We start from the raw sequence: 24,491 nt of genomic DNA, 5'->3' as shown, positions 1-24,491 counted from the left end.
TCTCATTACTGAGCAGTTTTCACCCACAGGACTGCCTGCTGACTAGATGTTTTCTGTTTGTCGCACCATTCTTGGTAAACCCTAGACACAGTCGTGTGTGAAAATCCCAGGAGGCCGGCCGTGTCTGAGATACTGGAATCGGCACCACACTCAGTCTCTTAAGTCACTAATTTCTCCCATTCTAACGTTCAATCAAACAGTAACTGAATGCCTCGATGCCTGTCTGCCTGCTCTATATAGCAAGCCACAGCCACAAGACTGTCTGTAGGAGCGAACCTTCTTGAATGGGGTGTACCTAATAAACTGTCCAGTGAGCATATGTTGACCCATCTAGCTGCCTTATTTCCTTCATTGTGAGTGTGTATATATATTCACCCATCTGGCTGCCTTCATATGTTAACCCCCACTTGCTCCCAATTATCCTGCTGTATCTGTCTGAATACTATACACAGCATGCCAGTTAAGTCTGGCTCTGGCAGTGTTGTCTGTACATAGAAGCTACAAGAGACTGTAGGCCGAACTTACAGTCTGTGTGTTTCTCCTCCTTTACACTCTCCACAACCTGCACCGCTTTGCAGAAGACAACAGCAAAACCAACAGCAACTTACTGGACTGGAGCGGCAGACACTACAGCTGTGTGAATAGAGCTATCTGTTAGCAACAGGAGAGGCTGTGTTGTTTTTGGAGAGAACAGGGTGAAAACCCTCCCCAGTGTAGCAAGCTATCCAACCGCTTTTTCTCCACTTCCATCTATAGCATTTGAGCCAAGATGCTTTATCAATGAGCTCTTAGCTGTATATCAGAGGTCTGCCATTACATCCTACTCAAGCTACTCAAGATTGCTGATGGCACCACCCTGGTCTCCGACGGCGACGAGTCCAAGTACCAGGTAGATGTTGACCGCCTGGTGACCTGGTGCAGTCCCCAGGACCCCACAAAGAGTATTCCTGTTTGAACCCCAGGAAGAGTATTCCTGTTTGGACCCCAGGAAGAGTATTCCTGTTTGGACCCCAGGAAGATTATTCCTGTTTGGACCCCAGGAAGTTTATTCCTGTTTGGACCCCTGGAAGAGTATTCCTGTTTGGAACATTGGAAGAGTATTCCTGTTTGGACCATAGGAAGAGTATTCCTGTTTGGACCCCAGGAAGAGTATTCCTGTTTGGACCCCAGGAAGACTATTCCTGTTTGGAACATTGGAAGAGTATTCCTGTTTGCACCATAGGAAAGGTATTCCTGTTTGGACCCCAGGAAGAGTATTCCTGTTTGGACCATAGGAAGAGTATTCCTGTTTGGACCCCAGGAAGAGTATTCCTGTTTGGACCTCAGGAAGATTATTCCTGTTTGGACCCCAGGAAGGGTATTCCTGTTTGGACCCCAGGAAGAGTATTCCTGTTTGGACCCCAGGAAGAGTATTCCTGTTTGGACCCCAGGAAGAGTATTCCTGTTTGGACCCCAGGAAGAGTATTCCTGTTTGGACCCCAGGAAGATTATTCCTGTTTGGACCCCAGGAAGATTATTCCTGTTTGGACCCCAGGAAGAGTATTCCTGTTTGGACCCCAGGAAGAGTATTCCTGTTTGGACCCCAGGAAGAGTATTCCTGTTTGGACCCCAGGAAGAGTATTCCTGTTTGGACCCCAGGAAGAGTATTCCTGTTTGGACCCCAGGAAGAGTATTCCTGTTTGGACCCCAGGAAGAGTATTCCTGTTTGGACCCCAGGAAGAGTATTCCTGTTTGGAACATTGGAAGAGTATTCCTGTTTGCACCATAGGAAAGGTATTCCTGTTTGGACCCCAGGAAGAGTATTCCTGTTTGGACCATAGGAAGAGTATTCCTGTTTGGACCCCAGGAAGAGTATTCCTGTTTGGACCCCAGGAAGATTATTCCTGTTTGGACCCCAGGAAGGGTATTCCTGTTTGGACCCCAGGAAGAGTATTCCTGTTTGGACCCCAGGAAGAGTATTCCTGTTTGGACCCCAGGAAGAGTATTCCTGTTTGGACCCCAGGAAGAGTATTCCTGTTTGGACCCCAGGAAGAGTATTCCTGTTTGGACCCCAGGAAGATTATTCCTGTTTGGACCCCAGGAAGAGTATTCCTGTTTGGACCCCAGGAAGAGTATTCCTGTTTGGACCCCAGGAAGAGTATTCCTGTTTGGACCCCAGGAAGAGTATTCCTGTTTGGACCCCAGGAAGAGTATTCCTGTTTGGACCCCAGGAAGAGTAAGTAGCTGCTGCCTTGGCAGATAGATTGTGGCTTCTATCAGTGTAATTGTCTGCATGTCCAATCCCACATACATTTTTTTTGTAAATATATATTATTTTAAATATGAAATATTACAATAATTTCCTTCTTTATTATTTTCCCCTAACCCTACCATGCCTCCCCTAATTGGAGTAAACAAATTAAATATATTTTCCTTTATTACTTCCCCTAACCCCCCCCCCCTAATTTGAGTGAACTAATGGACAACAATACCTAGGCTTCTACTTCCAGCTTATTCATACGGACAGTTTCACGGACAGTATATTCTACATTAGCTCTCTTTCCTGTGTTTTTAGTCCCAGCCTTCAGCTAGCCTCATTCAGTTTTGATTTCTAGCTGCCGTGTATTCTTCTACTGTGATGTTTCACAAAAGTCCTGAACATTTCTATTCTCATAGTTTATACAGATTGTAAAGATAAACACCTTTGCTATTATAGTATTATTATATTATCGATTGATTGACTATGACTTTTCAAATCACCCAGCAGTGGTATTTGTAGAGTTAGCTCCAAGTAAATGTTGCAATTCTTCAGCTCCTGAACCAACTCCTGAACCTGCGACCAAAAAGAAGCTATGTACGGACCGTACCATAACAAGTGATCTAATGACTGTCTCTTTGCAGCAAAATCTGCAGAGCTGGGATGGTTGTATGCCCCATATATATATATATTTAAAAAGATAGGTTTCAAGAATTTTGTATCATCATTTAAATTGAAAAACTCTACGTTTTGAATCCGGCGTTGTTTCGTATATCAACCATGTGCCATGGGGATCTTCATAAACACTAAAGGTTTTAACAACCTGGAAGGCAACAGAGGACGTACTATGTGCGGCATCTGAGGAGATTCAAACTCTACGACAATTCTGGTTCTGCTCTACACGTCCATCATCGAGTCCATTCTCACCACTTCAGTCTGGTTTGGATCTGTGTCTGCCCGCTGCAAGGACAAACTGCAGCGCTTTGCCCAGTCTGCCTCCAGGACGAGGAAGATCATCGCTACCCTGTCAACCCACCCCATATTTCAAAGACTCGGCCCTAGCAGACGGTTTAGATCAATCACCACCAAAACTGCCAGCCACCTGAACACTTTCGTCCCCCATGCTGTGGTCCTCATTACCTGGCCATCGGGCTCATAGGGATAAAGTGACTTGCCATCAGGCTGATTACTGCACCTTGTCATCAATGACCTCAAATACTAATGTGCACTATACTGCATTTGCATGTAAAACCTCTGCACAACACTGTATATATTGATCACGGAAGCATCCCTCCGTTATATAGATATATCCCCTCAGTAAGTCCTGTATTCCCACAGTAATCAGCTTCAGATACAGCTCCTATACTCCAGAGTTGTACGTTTCATGTTCTGATATTGTATATTCTGTTTGGATATTGTCTATTGCTGGCACCTTCTCACCAAGGCAAGTTCTGGGTATGTGTAATTGTGCTTGGTGAATAAAGGGGATTCTGATTCCGAAGAGGGCTGCGTGTGGTTTGTGTGTGTGTGAACCCTGTGACACACACATACACACACACTCAACGGCAAGGTTGTGCGAGTAGCTAGCTGTTATTTTAGAGGACTCGTGATAGAATGACAGGCTGGAATGAGTGCATAAGAAGAAAAGAGGGGGAAGAGGAAGGGAAGGGGTGATGGCTGGGGTAACCAAAGAGCAACGGGGCTTTTAGTTGGGATGGAGGAAAAGAATGAGGGGGAAAAGGGTGGTGGTGGAAAAGAAGGACAAGAGTGTGTGTGTGTGTGTGTGTGTGTGTGTGTGTGTGTGTGTGTGTGTGTGTGTGTGTGTGTGTGTGTGTGTGTGTGTGTGTGTGTGTGTGTGTGTGTGTGTGTGTGTGTGTGTGTGTGTGTGTGTGTGTGTGTGTGTGTGGTGTTCTGGAGCAATATACCGTGAGACACTGTGGGTCTTTGCTTCCCCTTCACTTCATTTCTGTAATTGATCCATCTTTAAATAGAGGAGGAGAAAAAACAACGTCTGCCTTCTCCAAATGCTATTTATAAAGCCGGGAGAGAGGAGGAAGACGGGGGAAAGAACAAGGGAGGGTGGAACGACAGGAGTGCTACGAAGAGCTGAAGAGACGGGGTAGAGAAAGAGAGAGCAGAGCGACAGCAATAAAAACATATGAAAAGAGTGGAAGAAACGGGAACGCTCCGAGCCCTAAAAGGAGGAGAGAGGGGGGTCGTAGGATTGGAGAATGGGAGAGAGAGAGAGAGGAGCAGGAACAGAAATTGTAACAAAGACAAATGGATAAAACACAATGGCATCGGGTGACACTTTAGAGAGGGAGCAAATAAAGTCCTGCTACAAGAGACCAGCCAACGAACAGGGAGATGAAGAGAGCAAGAGAGGGGAACAAGCACAAAGAAAATAGGGATTAGAGAAAAAGAGTGGAGGGGAAGGAGGGAGCGATGGAGGGCTGTGTGGTGGAAACAAAGTGAAGGCAGACAGGAAGAGAGAGTGAAAGAGAGAGGGGGGGAGAGAATAGTGCAATTGTTTATTGGGGCTGTTATGAAGCAGTGGAGATAGGGTTGTCTTTGTTGGAGGGGGACAGGGTTTTGTGTTCTCTTTCTCTCTCTCATTCCATTTGCTCTCTCTCTTCTCTCTCTGTTGTTCCACTCTCTCTTCTCTCTGTCTTTCCACTCTCTCTCTCTTTCCACTCTCTCTTTCCACTTCTCTCTCTCTCTCTCTCTATTTCCACTCTCTCTTCTCTCTCTCTTTCCACTCTCTCTCTCTTTCCACTTCTCTCTCTCTCTCTCTTCTCTCTCTCATTCCACTCTCTCTCTCTCTTTCCACCCGCTCTCTTCTCTCTCTCTCTTTCTGTCTTTCCCACCCTTTCCCAGTACTCCTTGATCACCATCTAGGCTGAAACTCAGAAAACAAGTCAGAATTATCACTAGACTAAATTGTATTGTCCTGTTGTTTGTTGTGTTGTTTTTCTTCTCCTGAGTCTAAACCCAGAACTGAACAGTGCATATCCTTGTCATCTGTTCAGACTAAAAACAGAGGCGGGAAGACTCCAACTCCCATGATCCCTTTAGCCCCACTGTTACAACCAGATGACGACAAAAACACACACAGAAGAGTGTCCTCATCCTACAAAGAATTTCCTTTAAATACAGAATACTTTTCACTCTGCTTTCACACACCCTCTCCACACACACTCACGACCTGCCCACTAGCAACCTCACTAGCAACCTATAGGTGGCCTGGTAGCATAGGGCACAGGGAGTTTGAGGAGACAGTTTGTGGTCCTCTAGTCTCTCTGGCACCATCAGTGGAGTGAGCTGCATGAAGTTAGAAAGCTCACTGGCAGGGGAATCCATAACACTACCACTGACAGGAGACTGTTACCACAGTGTGTGCACGTTATCGTGTCTGTGAGTGTGTATGTGCACACTGTGCCCAAACACACACACACACACACACACACACACACACACACACACACACACACACACACACACACACACACACACACACACACACATTTGCCTCAAATTTCAAGCCCTACCTTCCTATAAGGGGTTAAACTGTAGCTGAACAGAGTGGAACAGTTATCTGTCATGTTGGGTTGGGACTGAGAGAGCAAACAGAGGGAATTGAACAGATGTCTGTTAGAAATTATTACTGAAACGCAACTATTTCTGGGCATGGCTCCGCTATACCAAATCCCACTCTAAATCTCTGCCTCCATCTTCCTGTCACCGCCTAGCTCCCATCACAGTCTTTTCTTCAGGCTTCTATCAACCTAGAAACCAGGGAGAGCCACTGGTCCTGCTGAGTTGCAGTGTGTGAAGGGTTCTGGTTCTGCCCAGCTCTCCCACACCGCTTAACCTATTACAGTATCTTCAAGTCAAACATATTACATCTACTCTCTCAGGTAATAAAACCAACACGTACATTATGTACTGGGGCCCAGCTACATTTACACCCAACACCAACCACCCTTGATAGCTTCAATTCACCCTCTCTCTAGAATACATTGCATTTCCACCCCTCTGAGTTTGTTTCCTCTTAACGTTTATTCCTTCCAGTGAGTTGTTCCTTTCCACTATGCTACAAAACTACTGCATGCACAGGAGTCTAATAGGCAAGGGAACTGAGCCAGCCTGTCTTCCTCGTTTCCCTGGGTCCCTTATAGCCATAACAGACGGCCCCTCAGCACTGGCCAAGAGCAGAACACAAAGTGTGTCAAGACTCAAGCGGTCGGTATCCTGGCTGTGGTAGCTGACGGGCAGTGAAGTGCCAACTCTCTCTCTCTCATCGCTCCGCTCTTCCTCTTTCCTGTCGTTGACTCTCTCTCTCTCTCTCTCTCTCTCTCTGAAACGTGTTGCTGTCATCGGTTAACTGGAGGTGGGGTCAACGTTATAGGAATGTTAGGTGGGAGTTGACAGGCCTGCTGGTCTATAATGTAACAACAACGTTAGGCTGACAAGACAGGCCTGCTGGTCTTCTGCCGTCACTGTACTGTGCAGGCAAGTCTCCAGTCTCACAACCGATCCTTTTCTCTTTCTCTACGCATTCTTTCCACCCTCTCCTCTCCTCTTCTCTTTCCACCCTCTCCTCTCCTCTTCTCTTTCCACCCTCTCCTCTCCTTTCCTCTCCTCTTCTCTTTCCACCCTCTCCTCTCCTCTTCTCTTTCCACCCTCTCCTCTCCTCTCCTCTTCTCTTTCCACCCTCTCCTCTCCTATTTTCTTTCCACCCTCTCCTCTCCTCTTCTCTTTCCACCCTCTCCTCTCCTCTCCTCTTCTCTTTCCACCCTCTCCTCTCCTTTCCTCTCCTCTTCTCTTTCCACCCTCTCCTCTCCTCTTCTCTTTCCACCCTCTCCTCTCCTCTCCTCTTCTCTTTCCACCCTCTCCTCTCCTATTTTCTTTCCACCCTCTCTTCTCCTCTTCTCTTTCCACCCTCTCCTCTCCTTTCCTCTCCTCTTCTCTTTCCACCCTCTCCTCTCCTTTCCTTCTCCCACTTGTCTCATCTTGTCCTCTTTTCTCCTCTCCTCTCCTCTTTTCTCCTCTCCTTTCCCTTTCCCACTTGTCTCATATTGTCCTCTTTTCTCCTCTCCTCTTTTCTCCTCTCCTCTTCTCTTTTCTCCTCTCCTTTCCCTTTCCCACGTGTCTCATCTTGTCCTCTTTTCTCCTCTCCTCTCCTCTTCTATTTTCTCCTCTCCTCTTCTCTTTTCTCCTCTCCTTTCCCTTTCCCACTTGTCTCATCTTGTCCTCTTCTCTTTTCTCCTCTCCTTTCCCTTTCCCACGTGTCTCATCTTGTCCTCTTTCCACCCTCTCCTCTCCTCTTCTCTTTCCACCCTCTCCTCTCCTCTTCTCTTTCCACCCTCTCCTCTCCTTTCCTCTCCTCTTCTCTTTCCACCCTCTCCTCTCCTCTTCTCTTTCCACCCTCTCCTCTCCTCTCCTCTTCTCTTTCCACCCTCTCCTCCCTTTTTCCCACGTGTCTCCTCTTCTCTTTCCATCTTCTCCTCTTCTCTTTCCACCCTTTTCCTCCTTCTCCCACTCTCATCTTGTCCTCTTTTCTCCTCTCCTATTTTCCCTTCCTTTCCCTTTCCCACTTGTCTCATCTTGTCCTCTTTCTTTCTCTCCTCTTTTCCTTCCTCTTCCTTTCTCCTCTCCTTTCCCTTTCCCACGTGTCTCATCTTGTCCTCTTTTCTCCTCTCCTCTCCTCTTCTATTTTCTCCTCTCCTCTTCTCTTTTCTCCTCTCCTTTCCCTTTCCCACTTGTCTCATCTTGTCCTCTTCTCTTTTCTCCTCTCCTTTCCCTTTCCCACGTGTCTCATCTTGTCCTCTTTTCTCCTCTCCTCTCCTCTTCTATGTTCTCCTCTCCTCTTCTCTTTTCTCCTCTCCTTTCCCTTTCCCACTTGTTTCATCTTGTCCTCTTCTCTTTTCTCCTCTCCTCTCCTTTCCCTTTCCCACTTGTCTCATCTTGTCCTCTTTTCTCCTCTCCTCTTCTCTTTTCTCATCTCCCCTCCTATCGTGTCCTTCCATGTATCCACCTGTTCTACTTCCTGTTCTATTCCAGTCTTGTGTCTTCTCATATCAACTCTATTGTTCCAGCCTGGGTTTGCCTGTCCACTTATGCCTTACATAGAAATAAACATCTTCACTGTACAGAGTGACTAACCCACTATGAGACTCACAATGGAGGAAGTGTAGTACAGGGTGTATTCTTCCAAGGTTTAGTTAGTAATTAGAGGGAAAATACCCAGACAGCAAAGACGAGTATGTTCTATAGTATTTCAAAAGACTGAGAATAGACTTGTGAGATGTGTGTGAATGGGAGATATGATGTGTGCGTGTGTGGGCGTGCATGTGTGTGTGCACCCATATGCCTGCCTGTGTGTGTGTGTGTGTGTGTGTGTGTGTGTGTGTGTGTGTGTGTGTGTGTGTGTGTGTGTGTGTGTGTGTGTGTGTGTGTGTGTGTGTGTGTGTGTGTGTGTGTGTGTGTGTGTGTGTGTGTGTGTGTGTGTGTGTGTGTGTGTGTGTGTGTGTGTACTGTGGTGAGAGGAGAAGGAACAGAGATGAAATTCTAAGACATCAGCAGATGAGATCCTGTGGCCCAGAGGCAAAGCTGCTGTTACAGGAGCCAATACCTGTGTATTGCAGGAGCACACAACATCAGAGAGAAAGAGAGAGAAGGGGAGGAAAGAGAGGGAGGAAAGAATGGAGGGGAGTGAGGGGGAGAGAGAGAGAGAGGGAGCAGAAAGGGAGCAGAGAGAGGGGGAGGGAGACAGAGAGATGAGGAGGAGAGAGAGGGAAAGAGAGAAGTGAAAGAAGAGATGAGAGAGGGAGAGAGAGGAAGAGAGAGAGAGGGGGATGGGAGGAGAGAGAGAGAAAGAGAGCAGAGAGAGAGAGGGAGAGAGAAGGATGGGAGAGAGAAGAGAGGGAGAGAGAGAGAGTGAGAGAGAGGGAAGGGGTATAGAAAGAGGGAGAGAAAACAGGGCAGAGAGAGAGAGGCAGAACAGTAATGAGTGTTGAGTCCGACAGAGAGAGCAGAAGATGAGAGGTTGTGAGAAAACTCAAGAGAGAGGCAAAGAGAGGGACACACTACAGAGCTACCTCTGCATCTTCCTCCACCATTAACGAATTTTACTAAGAGTGCACTCTGGTTAGCTCTTGTCAGTACTCTACCATCTCTGTCTCTAGACCACATATGTCAGAGTCAAGGCCCAGGGCCACATCCGGCCCGCGAGAAGGTTTTTTACGGCCCTGGGATGATCTTGATTTATTATTAGAACCGGCCCGCAGACCGCAGCAAGCCGGCAGCCCGCAGATCTTTTACACGCACCAATACTACATTTCCCACAATGCAACGGTGACGCACCGAGCAGTAGGCTGCTTCATTTCAATATTTATTGGCACAGCAGTTGTCAGCATCACAGTAAAATTAACTTTCAGATACCCATCAAAAATGGCAAAACGGAAGGTGGACACTGAGAACCGGGGTTTCAAACAAGGTGGGAGTCGGAGTATTTGTTCACGGAGGTAGCTGGAAAACCTGTGTGTCTTCTGTGTGGAGAAAGTGTGGCGGTACTGAAAGAGTATAATCTGAGACGACATTATGAAACGAAACACGCGGACAAAAACAAGAATATGGACATGGAACAAAGGCTACAAAAGGCAGAGGAATTAAAACGAGGCCTCAAATCTCGACAGGCTCTGTTCAAAAAAGCCAAATCACAAGGCCAGGCTGCTGTCAAGGCCAGTTTTATTTTGGCAGAAGAGATCGCTAAATCAGCCCGGCCATTTACGGAGGGGGATTTCATCAAAAACTGCATGATTAAAGTTTGTGACGAAGTTTGCCCAGAAAAAAGGCAACTCTTTTTAAATGTGAGTCTGAGCAGAAACACCATTGCCGAGAGAGTAGACCAGTTGTCCATCAATCTAAAAGAGCAGCTTGTGAAAAAGGGAAAAGATTTCATTGCATATTCCTTGGCTGTGGATGAGAGCACCGACATTTCTGACATTGCCCAGTTGTCAATTTTCATCCGGGAGTGGACTCCAGCCTAAGCGTGACAGAGGAGTTTTTGGCTTTACGTCCTATGCATGGCACAACTACGGGGCATGATTTGTATGAAGAGGTGTCAAGATGTGTAAATGAGATGGAGCTGCCTTGGGAAAAACTTGTGGGTTTGACAACCGACGGAGCACCTGCGATGTGTGGACACAGGAGCGGACTGGTGGCGAAGATACGGGAAAAGATGCAAGAGGAAAACGACAGGTGAGCTGACAGCTTATCATTGTATCATACACCAGGAAGCGTTGTGCGGTAAAGCCTTGAAAATGGAGCATGTAATGAGCATCATCACGCGCACAGTTAACTTTATCAGAGCCAAAGGTTTGAATCACCGCCAGTTCAAGGCATTTCTGACGGAGTTAGAAACGGAGCATGGTGATTTGCCTTATCACACAGAGGTGCGATGGCTAAGCCAGGAAAGGTGCTTCAAAGATGTTTCGAGCTTCGTGAGGAGATTTGTCTGTTCTTGGACAGCAAAGGGAAAGACACAACACAACTCCGAGACGAAATGTTTCTGTGTGAAATGGCTTTTCTGTGTGACATTACGAGTCATCTGAATGCAATGAACTTGCAGCTGCAGGGTCGGGATCGTGTCATCTCTGATATGTACAGTACAGTGAAGGCATTTAAAACCAAACTGACTCTGTGGGAGACGAGATGCGGAAAGAAAATTTGAGCCACTTTCCCAGCTGCCAGACCATGAAAGAGAAGCTCTCTACCAGTGCGTTCCCGAGGTATGCTTGCCGCTGACTTTCGACGCCGATTTGCTGACTTTGAAGCACAAAAAAACAGGTTGGAACTGCTCGGTAACCCATTTGCTGTTGACGTGGAAAGCTCACCACCAAACCTCCAAATGGAGTTGATTGACCTCCAATGCAATGATGCACTGAGGGCAAAATATGCGGCAGTGGGTGCTGCGGAGTTCGCCCGTTTCCTCCCGACACAATGCCCCAGCTGCGCATCCAGGCTGCTCAAACGTTGTCTATGTTTGGCAGCACATACCTGTGTGAACAACTGTTTTCTTTGATGAACTTGAACAAAACATCACACAGAAGTCGACTTACTGCTGAACACCTCCACTCAATTCTGAGGATTTCCTCAGCTCAGAGCCTTACCCCGAACATTGATGAACTTGTGGAAAAGATGGGACACCACCAAGTATCACCCTCAACCTCAAACAAGTGAACATTACTGTGCAATCACATATTTAGAGTTTTTACTCAGTTCAAGTTTAAAAGTTAAAGTTTAATATTTGTTTTCACTGCATGTTACTTCTCCTTAAACAAAGTGTTGTTTTTGATTAATAGATTTTTGCACTTTATTTTATTGTATTTCAATCCAATTATATTTTAAAAATATTTCAGTTGAGTGGATGATAGAAAATTGCTATTATTGTTTTTTTCTTTGAAGTAAATTTAGCCCACTTTTGCTAAAATAGAAAATATAGGCTACTGATGGTGCCTTGAATACCGGTTTCTTTCATTTAATGTTCATGTTATGGGGATTTTTATATAAAGGAAATTTGTCTTTTGTGTCTGTTGAAAATTAAAGATTACTGACAGAGCCATAAGAAAATATTGCTTTATTTATCTGATCATATTGGAATATATTTGTTAGGTTTTCAGTAGGTTCAATTAGGTTCACTAGACTATATGCGTCATTGAAAAATTTTTCAATGAACATTCGAACAGTCCGGCCCTCGGCTTGTAGCTAAATTTTTTATTTGGCCCTCCGTCCATTTGACTTTGACACCCCTGCTCTAGACCATTTCTTTCATCTTCTCTTTACTTTGTTCCTCTATGTTATCTTGAAGAGCAGGGTAATAAACAGACAATAAAGTGATATAAAGCACATTCATTAAGATATAACTATTGTTCACCAAGGCCTGATTAACATACAGAACATTGCAGCCTCGATTCAAAGACTCATTATAGGTGAAGTAATAAGTATAACATCATGGAATAATATGAATAATAATATGAATAATATGAATAATGTGATGGGTGCATATACACTTCATACCAAAAATATGTGGACACCTGCTCATTGAACATCTCATTCCGAAATCATGGAGTTTTGGTATTTTATTAGGATCCCCATTAGCTGTTGCAAAAGCTACTACTACTCTTCCTGGGGTCCACACAGAACATGAAACATGACATAATATCGCCCAACATGGCAGAACATTAAATGACAAGATCAGCTCAAGTGCAGAACTACGTAGAGTTGGTCGCCCTTTTGCTGCTATAACAGCCTCCACTTCTGGGAAGGCTTTCCACTATATGTTGGAACTTTGCTGTGGGGACTTGTTTCCATTCAGCCACAAGAGCATTAGTGAGGTCGGCACTGATGTTGGGCGAATAGGCCTGGCTCGCAGTCGGGGGTTAGAATTAATCTCAAAGGTGTTTGATGGGGTTGAGGTCAGGGCTCTGTGCAGGCCAATCAAGTTCTTCCATACCGATCTCGACAAACTATTTCTGTATGGACCTCGCTTTGTGCACAGGTGCATTGTCATGTTGCAACAGGAAAGGGCCTTCCCCAAACTGTTGCCCCAAAGTTGGAAGCACATAATTGTCGGGAATGTCATTATATGCTGTAGTGTTAAGATTTCCCTTCAATGGAACTAAGGGGCCAAGACCGAACCACGAAAAACAGCCCCAGACCATTATTCCTCCACCAAACTTTACAATTGGCACTATGCAGGTAGTGTTCTCCTGACATCCGCCAAACCCAGATTCGAGTCCAATGGCGGCGAGCTTTACACCACTCCATCCGACAGTTGGCATTGTACATGGTGATCTTCCATGGCCGAGCAGGCCTTTTCATGAAGCTCCCGACGAACAGTTCTTGTGCTGACAATGCTTCCAGAGGCAGTTTGGAACTCGGTAGTGAGTGTTGCAACCGAGGACAGACAATCTTGACTTGCTACACCCTTCAACACTCTGTGGATCCATTCTGTGAGCTTGTGTGGCCTACCACTTCACGGCTGATCCGTTGTTGCTCCTAGACATTTCCACTTCACAATAACAGCCCTTATAGTTGACTCTAGCAGGGCGGACTTGTTGGAAAGGTGACATCCTCAGACGATTGCACGTTGAAAGTCACTAAGCTCTCGGTAAGGCCGTTTTACTGCCAATGTCCTCCTATGGAGATTGCATGTATGTGTGCTCAATTTTATACACATGTCAGCAACGGGTGTGACTGAAATAGCTGATTGCACTAATTTGAAGGGGTGTCCACATACTTTTGTATATATAGTGTATTTGTCCTATTCCACACATACAAAAGACAGATGTGACATATTAATGCTATTTTTTCTCAAATCAGACATCCTGTATAGTCTGGCTGTAGTTTAGGTAACATGTTTTTATTGTCCTGTTTAAGTACTTCATATGTAAGGTCGAGGACACCGCTTTCCGGGAAAATGAGTCTTTCTGTTGCACTGTGCTGCATATAAATAGAGTTGTTTTCGCATGGTTTTATTGCATTGATTCTATCAATTTTTCAAAACGTTTGAACAAATTTGTATAGTTTCTTGGTCAAATATTGAAAACATTTGGTGTTTCGTGATAAATGTTAGATTTGTTTTTTTTTCTAGGTTTACCAAAATGTCCTTGGAGCAACTACACTGGACACAAATATAAACGCAGCATTGGTCCTCTGTTTCATGAGCTGAAATAAAAGATCCCACAAATGTGCCATATGCACAAAAAGCGTATTTCTTTCAAATGATGTGCACAAATGTATTTACATCCCTGTTACTGAGCATTTCTCCTTTGACAAGATAATCCATCCACCTGACAGGTGTGGCATATCAATAAACTGATTAAACAGCATGATTGTTACACAGGTGCACCTTGTGCTGGGGACAATAAAAGGCCATTCTAAAATGTGCCGTTTTGTCACACAACACAATGCCACCTATGTCTCAGATTATGCAATTGACATGCTGACTGCAGGAATGTCCACCAGAGCTGTTGCCAGATAATTGAATGTTAATTTCTCTACCATAAGCCACCTAAAACGTTATTTTCGAGAATTTGGCAGTACGTCCAACCGGCCTCACAACCTCAGACCACGTGTAACTATGCCAGCCCAGGACCTCCACATCTGGCATCTTCCCCTGCAGGATCGTCTGAAACCAACCACCTGGACAGCTGATGAAACTGTGGGTTTGCAAAACTGAAGAATTTCTGCACAAACTGTCAGAAACCGTCTCAGGGAAGCTCATCTGTGTGCTCGTCGTTCTCATCAAGGCCTTAACCTGATGGCGTCGGCATTGTAACTGACTTCAGTGCTCACCTTCGATGGCCCGGCATTGTGTGGGCCAGGGGTTCACCATGGTGGCGGTGGGGTTATGGTATGGGTGGGCAAAAGCTACAGACAACAAACACAATTACATTTTATCGATGACAACATGAATGCACAGAGATACCTTGATGAGATCCTGAGTCCCATTGTCGTGACATTCATCCGCCGCCATCATCTCATGTATCAGCATGATAATGCACGGCCCCATGTTGCAAGAATCTGTACACAATTCCTGGAAGCTGAAAATGACCCAATCCTTCCATGCATACTCACCAGACATGTCACCCATTGATCACGTTTGGGATGCTCTGGGTCGACTTGTACGACAGTGTGTTCCACCTCCCACGAATATCCAGCAACTTCTCACAGCAATTGGAGAGGAGTGGGACAACATTCCACAGGCCACAATCAACAGCCTAATCAACTCTATACGAAGGAGAGGTGTCGCGCTGCATGAGACAAATTGTGGTCACACCAGATACTGACTGGTTTTCTGATCCACACCTCTATCTTTCTCTTAAAGTATCTGTGACCAATAGATGCATATCTGTATTCCCAGTCATGTGAAATCCATAGATTAGTACCTAATCAATTTATTTAAATTGAACGATTTCTTTATATGAAGTGTAACTCGGGAAAATCTTAGAAATTGTTGCATGTTGCATTTATATTTTTGTTCAGTGTAATCGACAGGTCTATGATAAAACAGAGATAAACGTAGAGGTGAAGTAAATGCGAGTGCAAAGTGTGTGTGTGTGTGTGTGTGTGTGTGTGTGTGTGTGTGTGTGTGTGTGTGTGTGTGTGTGTGTGTAAGGGTCTGTGATCATGTTCTAGGGGCTCAGGTGGGCCTCAGTCCTTTTTGATAAAATTTGACGGAGGGGTGTGAGAGAGCGGGACAGTGACACACACACACACACACACACACACACACACACACACACACACACACACACACACACACACACACACACACACACACACACACACACACACCTATCCTCAGAGATCAATCAATCTTTTTTATATGGGGTCAGTATAGAACATTGCTACAGCCAAATAACCTCCTTACCTTCACAACACCTGAACCTAGGAGAAAGCATTACGAAGTGCTCGTCAAGGACTTGCAGTTGTCCTTGACAACATGTTTCTTCTTTTCTTTGTCTTGAATATGATTTCTTGAATGACTACTGAATGCTTTCTGTTCACTCATTAAAATCAGAAATGTTTTTTTTTCATACAAAGCATTGAAAGTGTTCAATAAAATGTCTGTGTTATACAGAAAAACTCAATTGGACTATTGTAAGACTAAGGATCCACTCAAGTGATATGTATCGTGATGGAATTCACTATCAGGCCAAAGCAACAACAGCCAAATAGCACCGTGACAATGCCTCTAGTCGTGACAGGAAGTCAGAGGCAGGAAGTAGATGTTACAGTAATACTTGGGCTATGTTCCAATTATCTCTTCTATGTCCCAAAGTGTACACTTGTTCACGTCTCTTTGCTCATTTGAAAGGAATGACTGGCATAAGAAATCTGGTGGAAACGCCCCCTAGCACACACCTTAACAATCCAATGCTTTAAGATTTGTGGGAATTAGTGAACAAGTGAACACTTCAGGAGAAAGAAGATTTTATTGGGACGGACCCAGGGCCTTATTCACGAGGTCACAACGTCGAACAATATTTACATAGAAATGTATCCTCTCTCTCGCTCTCTCTCTCTCTCTCTCTCTCTCGAGATGTATTGTGTTTTAAGTCCTCTGTCCGACATGAGTATCTCGCAAAATAAGGTGGATTTCCAGCTCGACACATGACATTTCTATCTGAAACTTTGTAAACAGAAATGACACCCGCCTGAATAAGCTCCAGGAGTTAGTATTAAGTCCTTCCTGTATTGAGGACTTAGGAGTCCGGTTTTTGAAAGGTGACATGGGTGGAGGTCTAGTAAACAGAGGTATGAATTAGTATTTGACATTTGGAAAATTCAGTGACGTTATGAGGTTAGGGACAGGTATTCTGTTTTCAGAAACATGATCTATTGTAAAACATTCATTTCATGAAGCCAATCTGTAGTTGGCCCCACTGATAGATTCCCGGGACCACCCATACGTAGAATGTATGCACACATGACTGTAAGTCGCTTTGGATAAAAGCGTCTGCTAAATGGCATATATTATTATTATTATTATTATAGCCATATCACAACCTGTGTCAATGTGTTCGAGCAAAGAGAGACTCCATATTATCTTTACCCCAACTCTGCACACCTTTCACCTAAGAAAATACCCATTAAATATCAAAAGAACACCCAAGAGAAAAATATGAACTTTTGTACACTCAAAAAAAGAGCTGAAACATAAGAATATTATGTGCATCATCGACAACAGCCATTTTCTATTGGTCAAGAAATGACTCCAAGAGGCACGATGGGGGCAGCTAATAGTGTTGTTGTGTCTGTTTCTGTTGAGAAAACACAAAGGAAGAGCCCTTCATTCTGATAAAAAGGAGAATAATGTATTTCTTCTTTTTCTTTCTTTCTTTCTATCTATCTCCCTCTCTCTCAATTTTGTCCTCTCTTTCTCTATCTGGCTCAGGCTCCCCTAACCTTGACTTTTGAAGCTAGGTACATCTATCCCCAACGTGAGTCATATCTCAATAGCTATTCGGCTGCATCACATTAACATTAACTTTAATTAATGTTGTGGGAGGAACAACAATGGAGAAAGAAAAATGTTACATAGAGGCCATATTCCAGGTCGTCAAACTCCCTGTCTAGTCAGTCAATGTGTCTGAGAGGTTTTTTTTTGTATACGAAATGAACTCTATAGAGATGACACAATGTTGATTTCATAACTATTATATTAGTCTAATCTTGCCCACCAGCCGGCTCTTTCTCGCTGTATGCGATAGCAATTGAACCTGGTGATGAGGTTAGCCAAGGACTGTCATCATCAAACTGCTATTAAGCTAATGCTTTCTCTCAGTGAATAAGCTATTGGTTCTATGAATTCAAAATGAATACGATGATACTCAATCAACACAGACACAAACGCCAACACATTGTATATATTTAAACACATATATCGTGTACCGCATAGCTAATAGATGTCTGTTTTACTTCTGTCTCTCTATATGTCTCCCCCAAAAATACTTTGAAAAACAAGAAAAAAAGGAAAAACATGCAACGAAAAATACCTTCATCTCTCGGTCTGTTCATTGTAGACTCATGGTGTTTTTTTGTGAGCGGACCTATAGGGTGCAAGAAAAAAAGGGGGGGGAAAAGAGAAAAGAGAAAATTCAAAAAAGATTACTGGCAAAAAAACGCAAAGAAAAAGTGAAAAGAAGAAAAGAAGAAAGAGAAAAAAAAAGAGAAAGTTCAGCAAGTCTTTTCTGTCTCTTTCTAAAAACAGACAGACTCATTATTAGGAAAAGACAACAACCGCTTCTGTCAAGATAAAAGAACGACCTCCAATCTGAAGACTCAATCACGCCTTGTCACCCGGGAGAAACAGATAGATAGTTGTTTACTAGTGGTTTATCGGTTGCGCTGCCCTTCCGGAACCCATGTTTTGTTACTTGTGTTCAAGTTGTGTTTATGGCTTCAGGGAACCATAGTAAAAATCTATGAAAGGAGGATTAGAGAATGAGTATCTGTGGTTAGAAAAACATCTCCCACCCTTACTCCCCCAGTCTCCCCTCACAACCCAAAAAAAGGAACGTCGGGCAGAGGGGTACAAAAGGGGAGGAGTGGGCCTCGTCGAAACCAAAACAAAACGCTGACTTCATCCAAAATCGACAACAACCCCCTGTTGTGACCCATGAGTAGCGTGCTACATTTTTTTCACACAAACACTGACACACTCCTTCCTTATCCCTATATGTAAACTACAGTTCCCACAATGCTTTGTACAACATCAACAAGATAAACACATTAGATTCTTTTTTTTTTTTTTTTAAACACACAACAAAATGATATCTTTATTAGTCAGCCCATCGTTAGTGAGAGAGAGACACAGGGGAAGGGACCTGTAACAATGAGAGATCATGTTAAGCATGCGTTAGAAAACAGGGGAAAGGGACACAGGTGTGCAGTGTGTGTGTGTGTGTGTGTGTGTGTGTGTGTGTGTGTGTGTGTGTGTGTGTGTGTGTGTGTGTGTGTGTGTGTGTGTGTGTGTGTGTGTGTGTGTGTGTGTGTGTGTGTGTGTGTGTGTGTGTGCGTGTGTGCGTGTGTGGCTTAGTGGTAAACCTCAATGACATTCCCCCCAGTGAATGAGTAATTACACATACAACGCACAACAAGCTGTGTGTCAATTAGAAATGACATGTAGGTTGATGCTAGTTAGCGGAGTGTGTGCTGTGTGGTGGGTAAAAGATGCATGTAATTCAATCTGCATCTGCCCACCGGAGGAGAGGGATGGAGAGGGAGAGGGAAGAGAGAGAGAGAACAGAGTGATGCTGCTCGTCTCTCCTCTCCCTCCCCTCCCCTCCCCTCATAAGTGGAAGTTTGTTGTTGAGGAACTAATCTTGTGATATGCAAAGCAGCAATCAGGGAAGCAGCCAATCAGTAAAGAGGCCTGGGCTAACAGGAAGCACCATCTGCGGTTGGGCTTACAGCTAGCTAGGAGGGAAACAATGGGCAGGACTCCATCACTGTCCCCCCCTGCCAATCACAGCCCTGCCCTGCTCTGATAGGCCGAAAACCAGGAAGTCTGTCTGTCTGTGTTATTTGTGGACAAATGAAGTTCTGTAACTGCAGTGACAGCTCAGAAAAGGTCTACATAGATAGACAACCATAAGAGTGTGTGATTGTGTCACTGGCTGTTCTTAATGAAGGTCACCGTCAGTCAGATCAAAATGAACCCGAGGTTAAATGGTTTACAGATGCAAAACATTGGGTAGAACTTAAAGAATTGCGACCCTTCGCGATGCTGATTGGATACAGCTCTGCAAATGGTAAGAGAAGCAGCATGTCAACCTGTCCGACGTGTCCTGTGTGTAGGGTACATCGTTCAACATAATGATTATTTATGGACTGTGAAAAGACAGAAGGGTTGATATCCCCTAATAACAAAGTCAATGAATCCCTGTCCACTGTATCTAGACACCTTTCAAGTCACAAGGAGGATTTTAAGAGGCTGCGCTAATGTTTACCACAGCATTTTCGGGCAGAAAATGTAGAAGAAAAGCTTTGCCAGGAAGTGATTTTTTGGAAAGAGCTAAAACAAGTGTAAACTGGAACAATAGCAGTGTTTGTTTAGCAGGATTTGAGTGTTAGAATATAAACGCTTTTGACATCCATCACGATAGTGTAATTGACCCTTGCTAAAAGTGACTGTACATTTAGTGAGGAAAAAGGAGCCTTGTGGTTTCATTACAACTCCTCTCCTCTATCCACTCAAATCAAATCAAATGTATTTATAAAGCCCTTCTTACATCAGCTGATATCTCAAAGTGCTGTACAGAAACCCAGCCGAAAACCCCAAACAGCAAGCAATGCAGGTGTAGAAGCACTCCCACTCTTTCTCCCTTTTCTCATATCTTCTTTGTCCGTTGCTTTACACCATCTTTCTTCTATGCCCCCCCCCCCCTGACCTTCTCCCTCCTCACTTCCAAATATATACCTTATTTCCTCCTTTCCTTTCCCTCCCATCTCCCGGCAAACTCTCATACACTTTGAGCGTTTGCTCTGGCCTGCCTAGAGCGCCATATGGGTAGGGTTTGGCCGTTTTCGGACCATTCTATTGGCTCCATGATGCCAGGCAAGCTCAGTCAACCACAGATAAAGTAATTGAAATGATTTGGAATAGTATTGGAACCCAGGGCTGGTGCAGAGCAGCTCACTGACTGTGAACCAGGTTACATAATGTTTTATAATGTTTTATTCAGCTCTACTTCCACCTCTAACAACACACACACACACACACACACACACACACACACACACACACACACACACACACACACACACACACACACACACACACACACACACACACACACACACACACACACACACACACACACACACACACACACACACACACACACACACGTGTATCTATTAACATGTGTCTGTGCAGACAGACAGAGTAAGTATAGTCTTCGTGGTGAGCATCTAATTGTGTCCAGCAGACAGCAGTGTGATTGTACAGGTTGACGTATGAGTCACTGAGCGTTTCACCGACAGGCTGGAAGTGGACTAAAAAGAGGAATGATGGTGGTTGGGTTGAGAGGAGGAGTACACGGGGTGTGTGTGTCTAGTCTCACCGTGTTTTATTTATGATGACTCACGCACCACACGTCTTTCTCCAAGCCCCTGTCTCTCCCTTCGTCACCCCTCCTCCAACCTGTGGAAGCATGAGTCAGCCACCCACCAATTCCGTGGGGCATGCCTTGTCAGCAGATGGCAACACTGTGTGTGTGTGTGCGTGTGTGCGTGTGTGTGTGTGTGTGTGTGTGTGTGTGTGTCATGACTATCTCTGACACTATCTATTTATAGAATATGTAGATATTCTATGTGTGAAAAATCACCAAGTATGATTCATTGGTTTACTATATATGGTTATGTTCATTCAATATGGCCTTTTAACTAAACTCTCTATGTTCCTTTATGAAGACCATCTAAAACATCTGTTTAGGTTACTGATTAGCATGGATAGGTCACACATCTCTATTTGTTGTCCAGTGTTACTTAGTTCTCTCTCTCTCTCTCTCTCTCTCTCTCTCTCTCTCTCTCTCTCTCTCTCTCTCTCTCTCTCTCTCTCTCTCTCTCTCTCTCTCTCTCTCTCTCTCTCTCTCTCTCTCTCTCTCTCTCTCTCTCTCTCTCTCTCTCTCTCTCTCTCTCTCTCTCTCTCTCTCTCTCTCTCTCTCCCTCCCTCCCTCCCTCCCTCCCTCCCTCCCTCAGAAACAGAACAGAGTGTGGCATTATAAGGTGAGAGAAAATGAGAAAATAGGGTGTTTCATATGAAGAGACTCAGTGTGAAAAATACATATTTATAACGGAAGGAGAATGTGAGGTAAAAAAGTATAAACAGTGTAATGGAGGAAGATAGGTGTTTGAACACAGAGAGAGAGCTTGAGAGAGAGATTGAGAGAGATAGATGGACAGACAGACAGACAGACAGACAGACAGACAGACAGACAGACAGACAGACAGACAGACAGACAGACAGACAGACAGACAGACAGACAGATAGATTGGGAAGGGATATTGAGAGAAAAAGTTAGACAGAGAGAGACAGCAGAGAGGACGAGTTAGACAGAGAGACAGCAGAGAGGATGAGTTAGACAGAGAGACAGCAGAGAGGACAAGTTAGACAGAGAGACAGCAGAGAGGATGAGTTAGACAGAGAGACAGCAGAGAGGGTGAGTTAGACAGAGAGAGTGCAGAGAGGATGAGTTAGACAGAGCGAGAGACTGCAGAGAGGACAAGTTAGACAGAGAGACAGCAGAGAGGATGAGTTAGACAGAGAGACAGCAGAGAGGGTGAGTTAGACAGAGAGAGACTGCAGAGGACAAGTTAGACAGAGAGAGAGACTGCAGAGAGGATGAGTTAGACAGAGAGAGACTGCAGAGAGGACGAGATAGACAGAGAGAGACTGCAGAGAGGATGAGTTAGACAGAGAGAGACTGCATAGGATGAGTTAGACAGAGAGAGACTGCAGAGGGCAAATTAGACAGAGAGAGACTGCAGAGAGGGTGAGTTAGACAGAGAGAGACTGCAGAGAGGGCGAGTTAGACAGAGAGAGACTGCAGAGAGGACGAGTTAGACAGAGAGAGACTGCAGAGAGGACGAGTTAGACAGAGAGAGACTGCAGAGAGGGCAAGTTAGACAGAGAGAGACTGCAGAGAGGGCGAGTTAGACAGAGAGAGACTGCAGAGAGGGCGAGTTAGACAGAGAGAGACTGCAGAGAGGACGAGTTAGACAGAGAGAGACTGCAGAGAGGACGAGTTAGACAGAGAGAGACTGCAGAGAGGACGAGTTAGACAGAGAGAGACTGCAGAGAGGGCGAGTTAGACAGAGAGAGGCTGCAGAGAGGGCAGGACAGCAGAGTTAGACAGAGTGAGACTGCAGAGAGGGCAGGACAGCAGAGAGTTAGACAGAGAGAGACTACAGAGAGGGCAGGACAGCAGAGTGAGACAGAGAGAGACTGCAGAGAGGGCAGGACAGCAGAGTTAGACAGAGAGAGACTGCAGAGAGGGCAGGACAGCAGAGTTAGACAGAGAGAGACTGCAGAGAGGGCAGGACAGCAGAGAATTAGACAGAGAGAGACTGCAGACAGGGCAGGACAGCAGAGTTAGACAGAGCGAGACTGCAGAGAGGGCAGGACAGCAGAGTGAGACAGAGAGAGACTGCAGAGAGGGCAGGACAGCAGAGAATTAGACAGAGAGAGACTGCAGACAGGGCAGGACAGCAGAGTTAGACAGAGCGAGACTGCAGAGAGGGCAGGACAGCAGAGTGAGACAGAGAGAGAGTGCAGAGAGGGCAGGACAGCAGAGTTAGATAGAGAGAGACTGCAGAGAGGGCAGGACAGCAGAGTGAGACAGAGATAGACTGCAGAGAGGGCAGGACAGCAGAGTGAGACAGAGAGAGACTGCAGAGCGGGCAGGACAGCAGAGTTAGACAGAGAGAGACTGCAGAGAGGGCAGGACAGCAGAGTTAGATAGAGAGAGACTGCAGAGAGGGCAGGACAGCAGAGTTAGATAGAGAGAGACTGCAGAGAGGGCAGGACAGCAGAGAATTAGACAGAGAGAGACTGCAGAGAGGGCAGGCCAGCAGAGTTAGACAGAGAGAGACTGCAGAGAGGGCAGGACAGCAGAGTTAGATAGAGAGAGACTGCAGAGAGGGCAGGACAGCAGTTAGACAGAGAGAGACTGCAGAGAGGGCAGGACAGCAGAGTTAGACAGAGAGAGACTGCAGAGAGGGCAGGAAAGCAGTTAGACAGAGAGAGACTGCAGAGAGGGCAGGAAAGCAGAGAATTAGACAGAGAGAGACTGCAGAGAGGGCAGGCCAGCAGAGTTAGACAGAGAGAGACTGCAGAGAGGGCAGGACAGCAGAGTTAGATAGAGAGAGACTGCAGAGAGGGCAGGACAGCAGTTAGACAGAGAGAGACTGCAGAGAGGGCAGGACAGCAGAGTTAGACAGAGAGAGACTGCAGAGAGGGCAGGACAGCAGAGTTAGACAGAGAGAGACTGCAGAGAGGGCAGGACAGCAGAGTTAGACAGAGAGAGACTGCAGAGAGGGCAGGACAGCAGAGTTAGACAGAGAGAGACTGCAGAGAGGGCAGGACAGCAGAGTTAGACAGAGAGAGACTGCAGAGAGGGCAGGACAGCAGAGTTAGACAGAGCGAGACTGCAGAGAGGGCAGGAAAGCAGTTAGACAGAGAGAGACTGCAGAGAGGGCAGGAAAGCAGTTAGACAGAGAGAGACTGCAGAGAGGGCAGGACAGCAGAGTGAGACAGAGATAGACTGCAGAGAGGGCAGGACAGCAGAGTGAGACAGAGAGAGAGTGCAGAGAGGGCAGGACAGCAGAGTTAGATAGAGAGAGACTGCAGAGAGGGCAGGACAGCAGAGTGAGACAGAGATAGACTGCAGAGAGGGCAGGACAGCAGAGTGAGACAGAGAGAGACTGCAGAGCGGGCAGGACAGCAGAGTTAGACAGAGAGAGACTGCAGAGAGGGCAGGACAGCAGAGTTAGATAGAGAGAGACTGCAGAGAGGGCAGGACAGCAGAGTTAGATAGAGAGAGACTGCAGAGAGGGCAGGACAGCAGAGAATTAGACAGAGAGAGACTGCAGAGAGGGCAGGCCAGCAGAGTTAGACAGAGAGAGACTGCAGAGAGGGCAGGACAGCAGAGTTAGATAGAGAGAGACTGCAGAGAGGGCA

The 24,491-nt window shown here is 45.5% G+C and overlaps 1 protein-coding gene across 4 annotated transcripts in view; it reads right to left on the bottom strand.

The window, feature by feature from the left end:
• The window catches only part of LOC118378858 (neuroligin-2-like), a 357,211-nt gene that overhangs the window by 178,444 nt on the left and 154,276 nt on the right, over window positions 1-24,491 (bottom strand). For 2 of the 4 annotated variants that reach the window (XM_052497269.1, XM_052497270.1), the window contains exon 3: window positions 17,803-17,856. The exons of the other annotated variants lie outside the window; for them this stretch is intronic. In XM_052497269.1, coding sequence (XP_052353229.1) covers window positions 17,803-17,856 — 54 coding nt within the window. The remainder of the gene's footprint in view (window positions 1-17,802; window positions 17,857-24,491) is intronic. 4 annotated transcript variants of the gene reach the window in all.

Source organism: Oncorhynchus keta, chromosome 35 (assembly GCF_023373465.1).
Source record: "Oncorhynchus keta strain PuntledgeMale-10-30-2019 chromosome 35, Oket_V2, whole genome shotgun sequence".
Lineage (NCBI taxonomy): Eukaryota > Metazoa > Chordata > Actinopteri > Salmoniformes > Salmonidae > Oncorhynchus > Oncorhynchus keta.
Note: the sequence above shows the minus strand (reverse complement) of the source record. Positions and strands in the feature narration are given on the sequence as shown.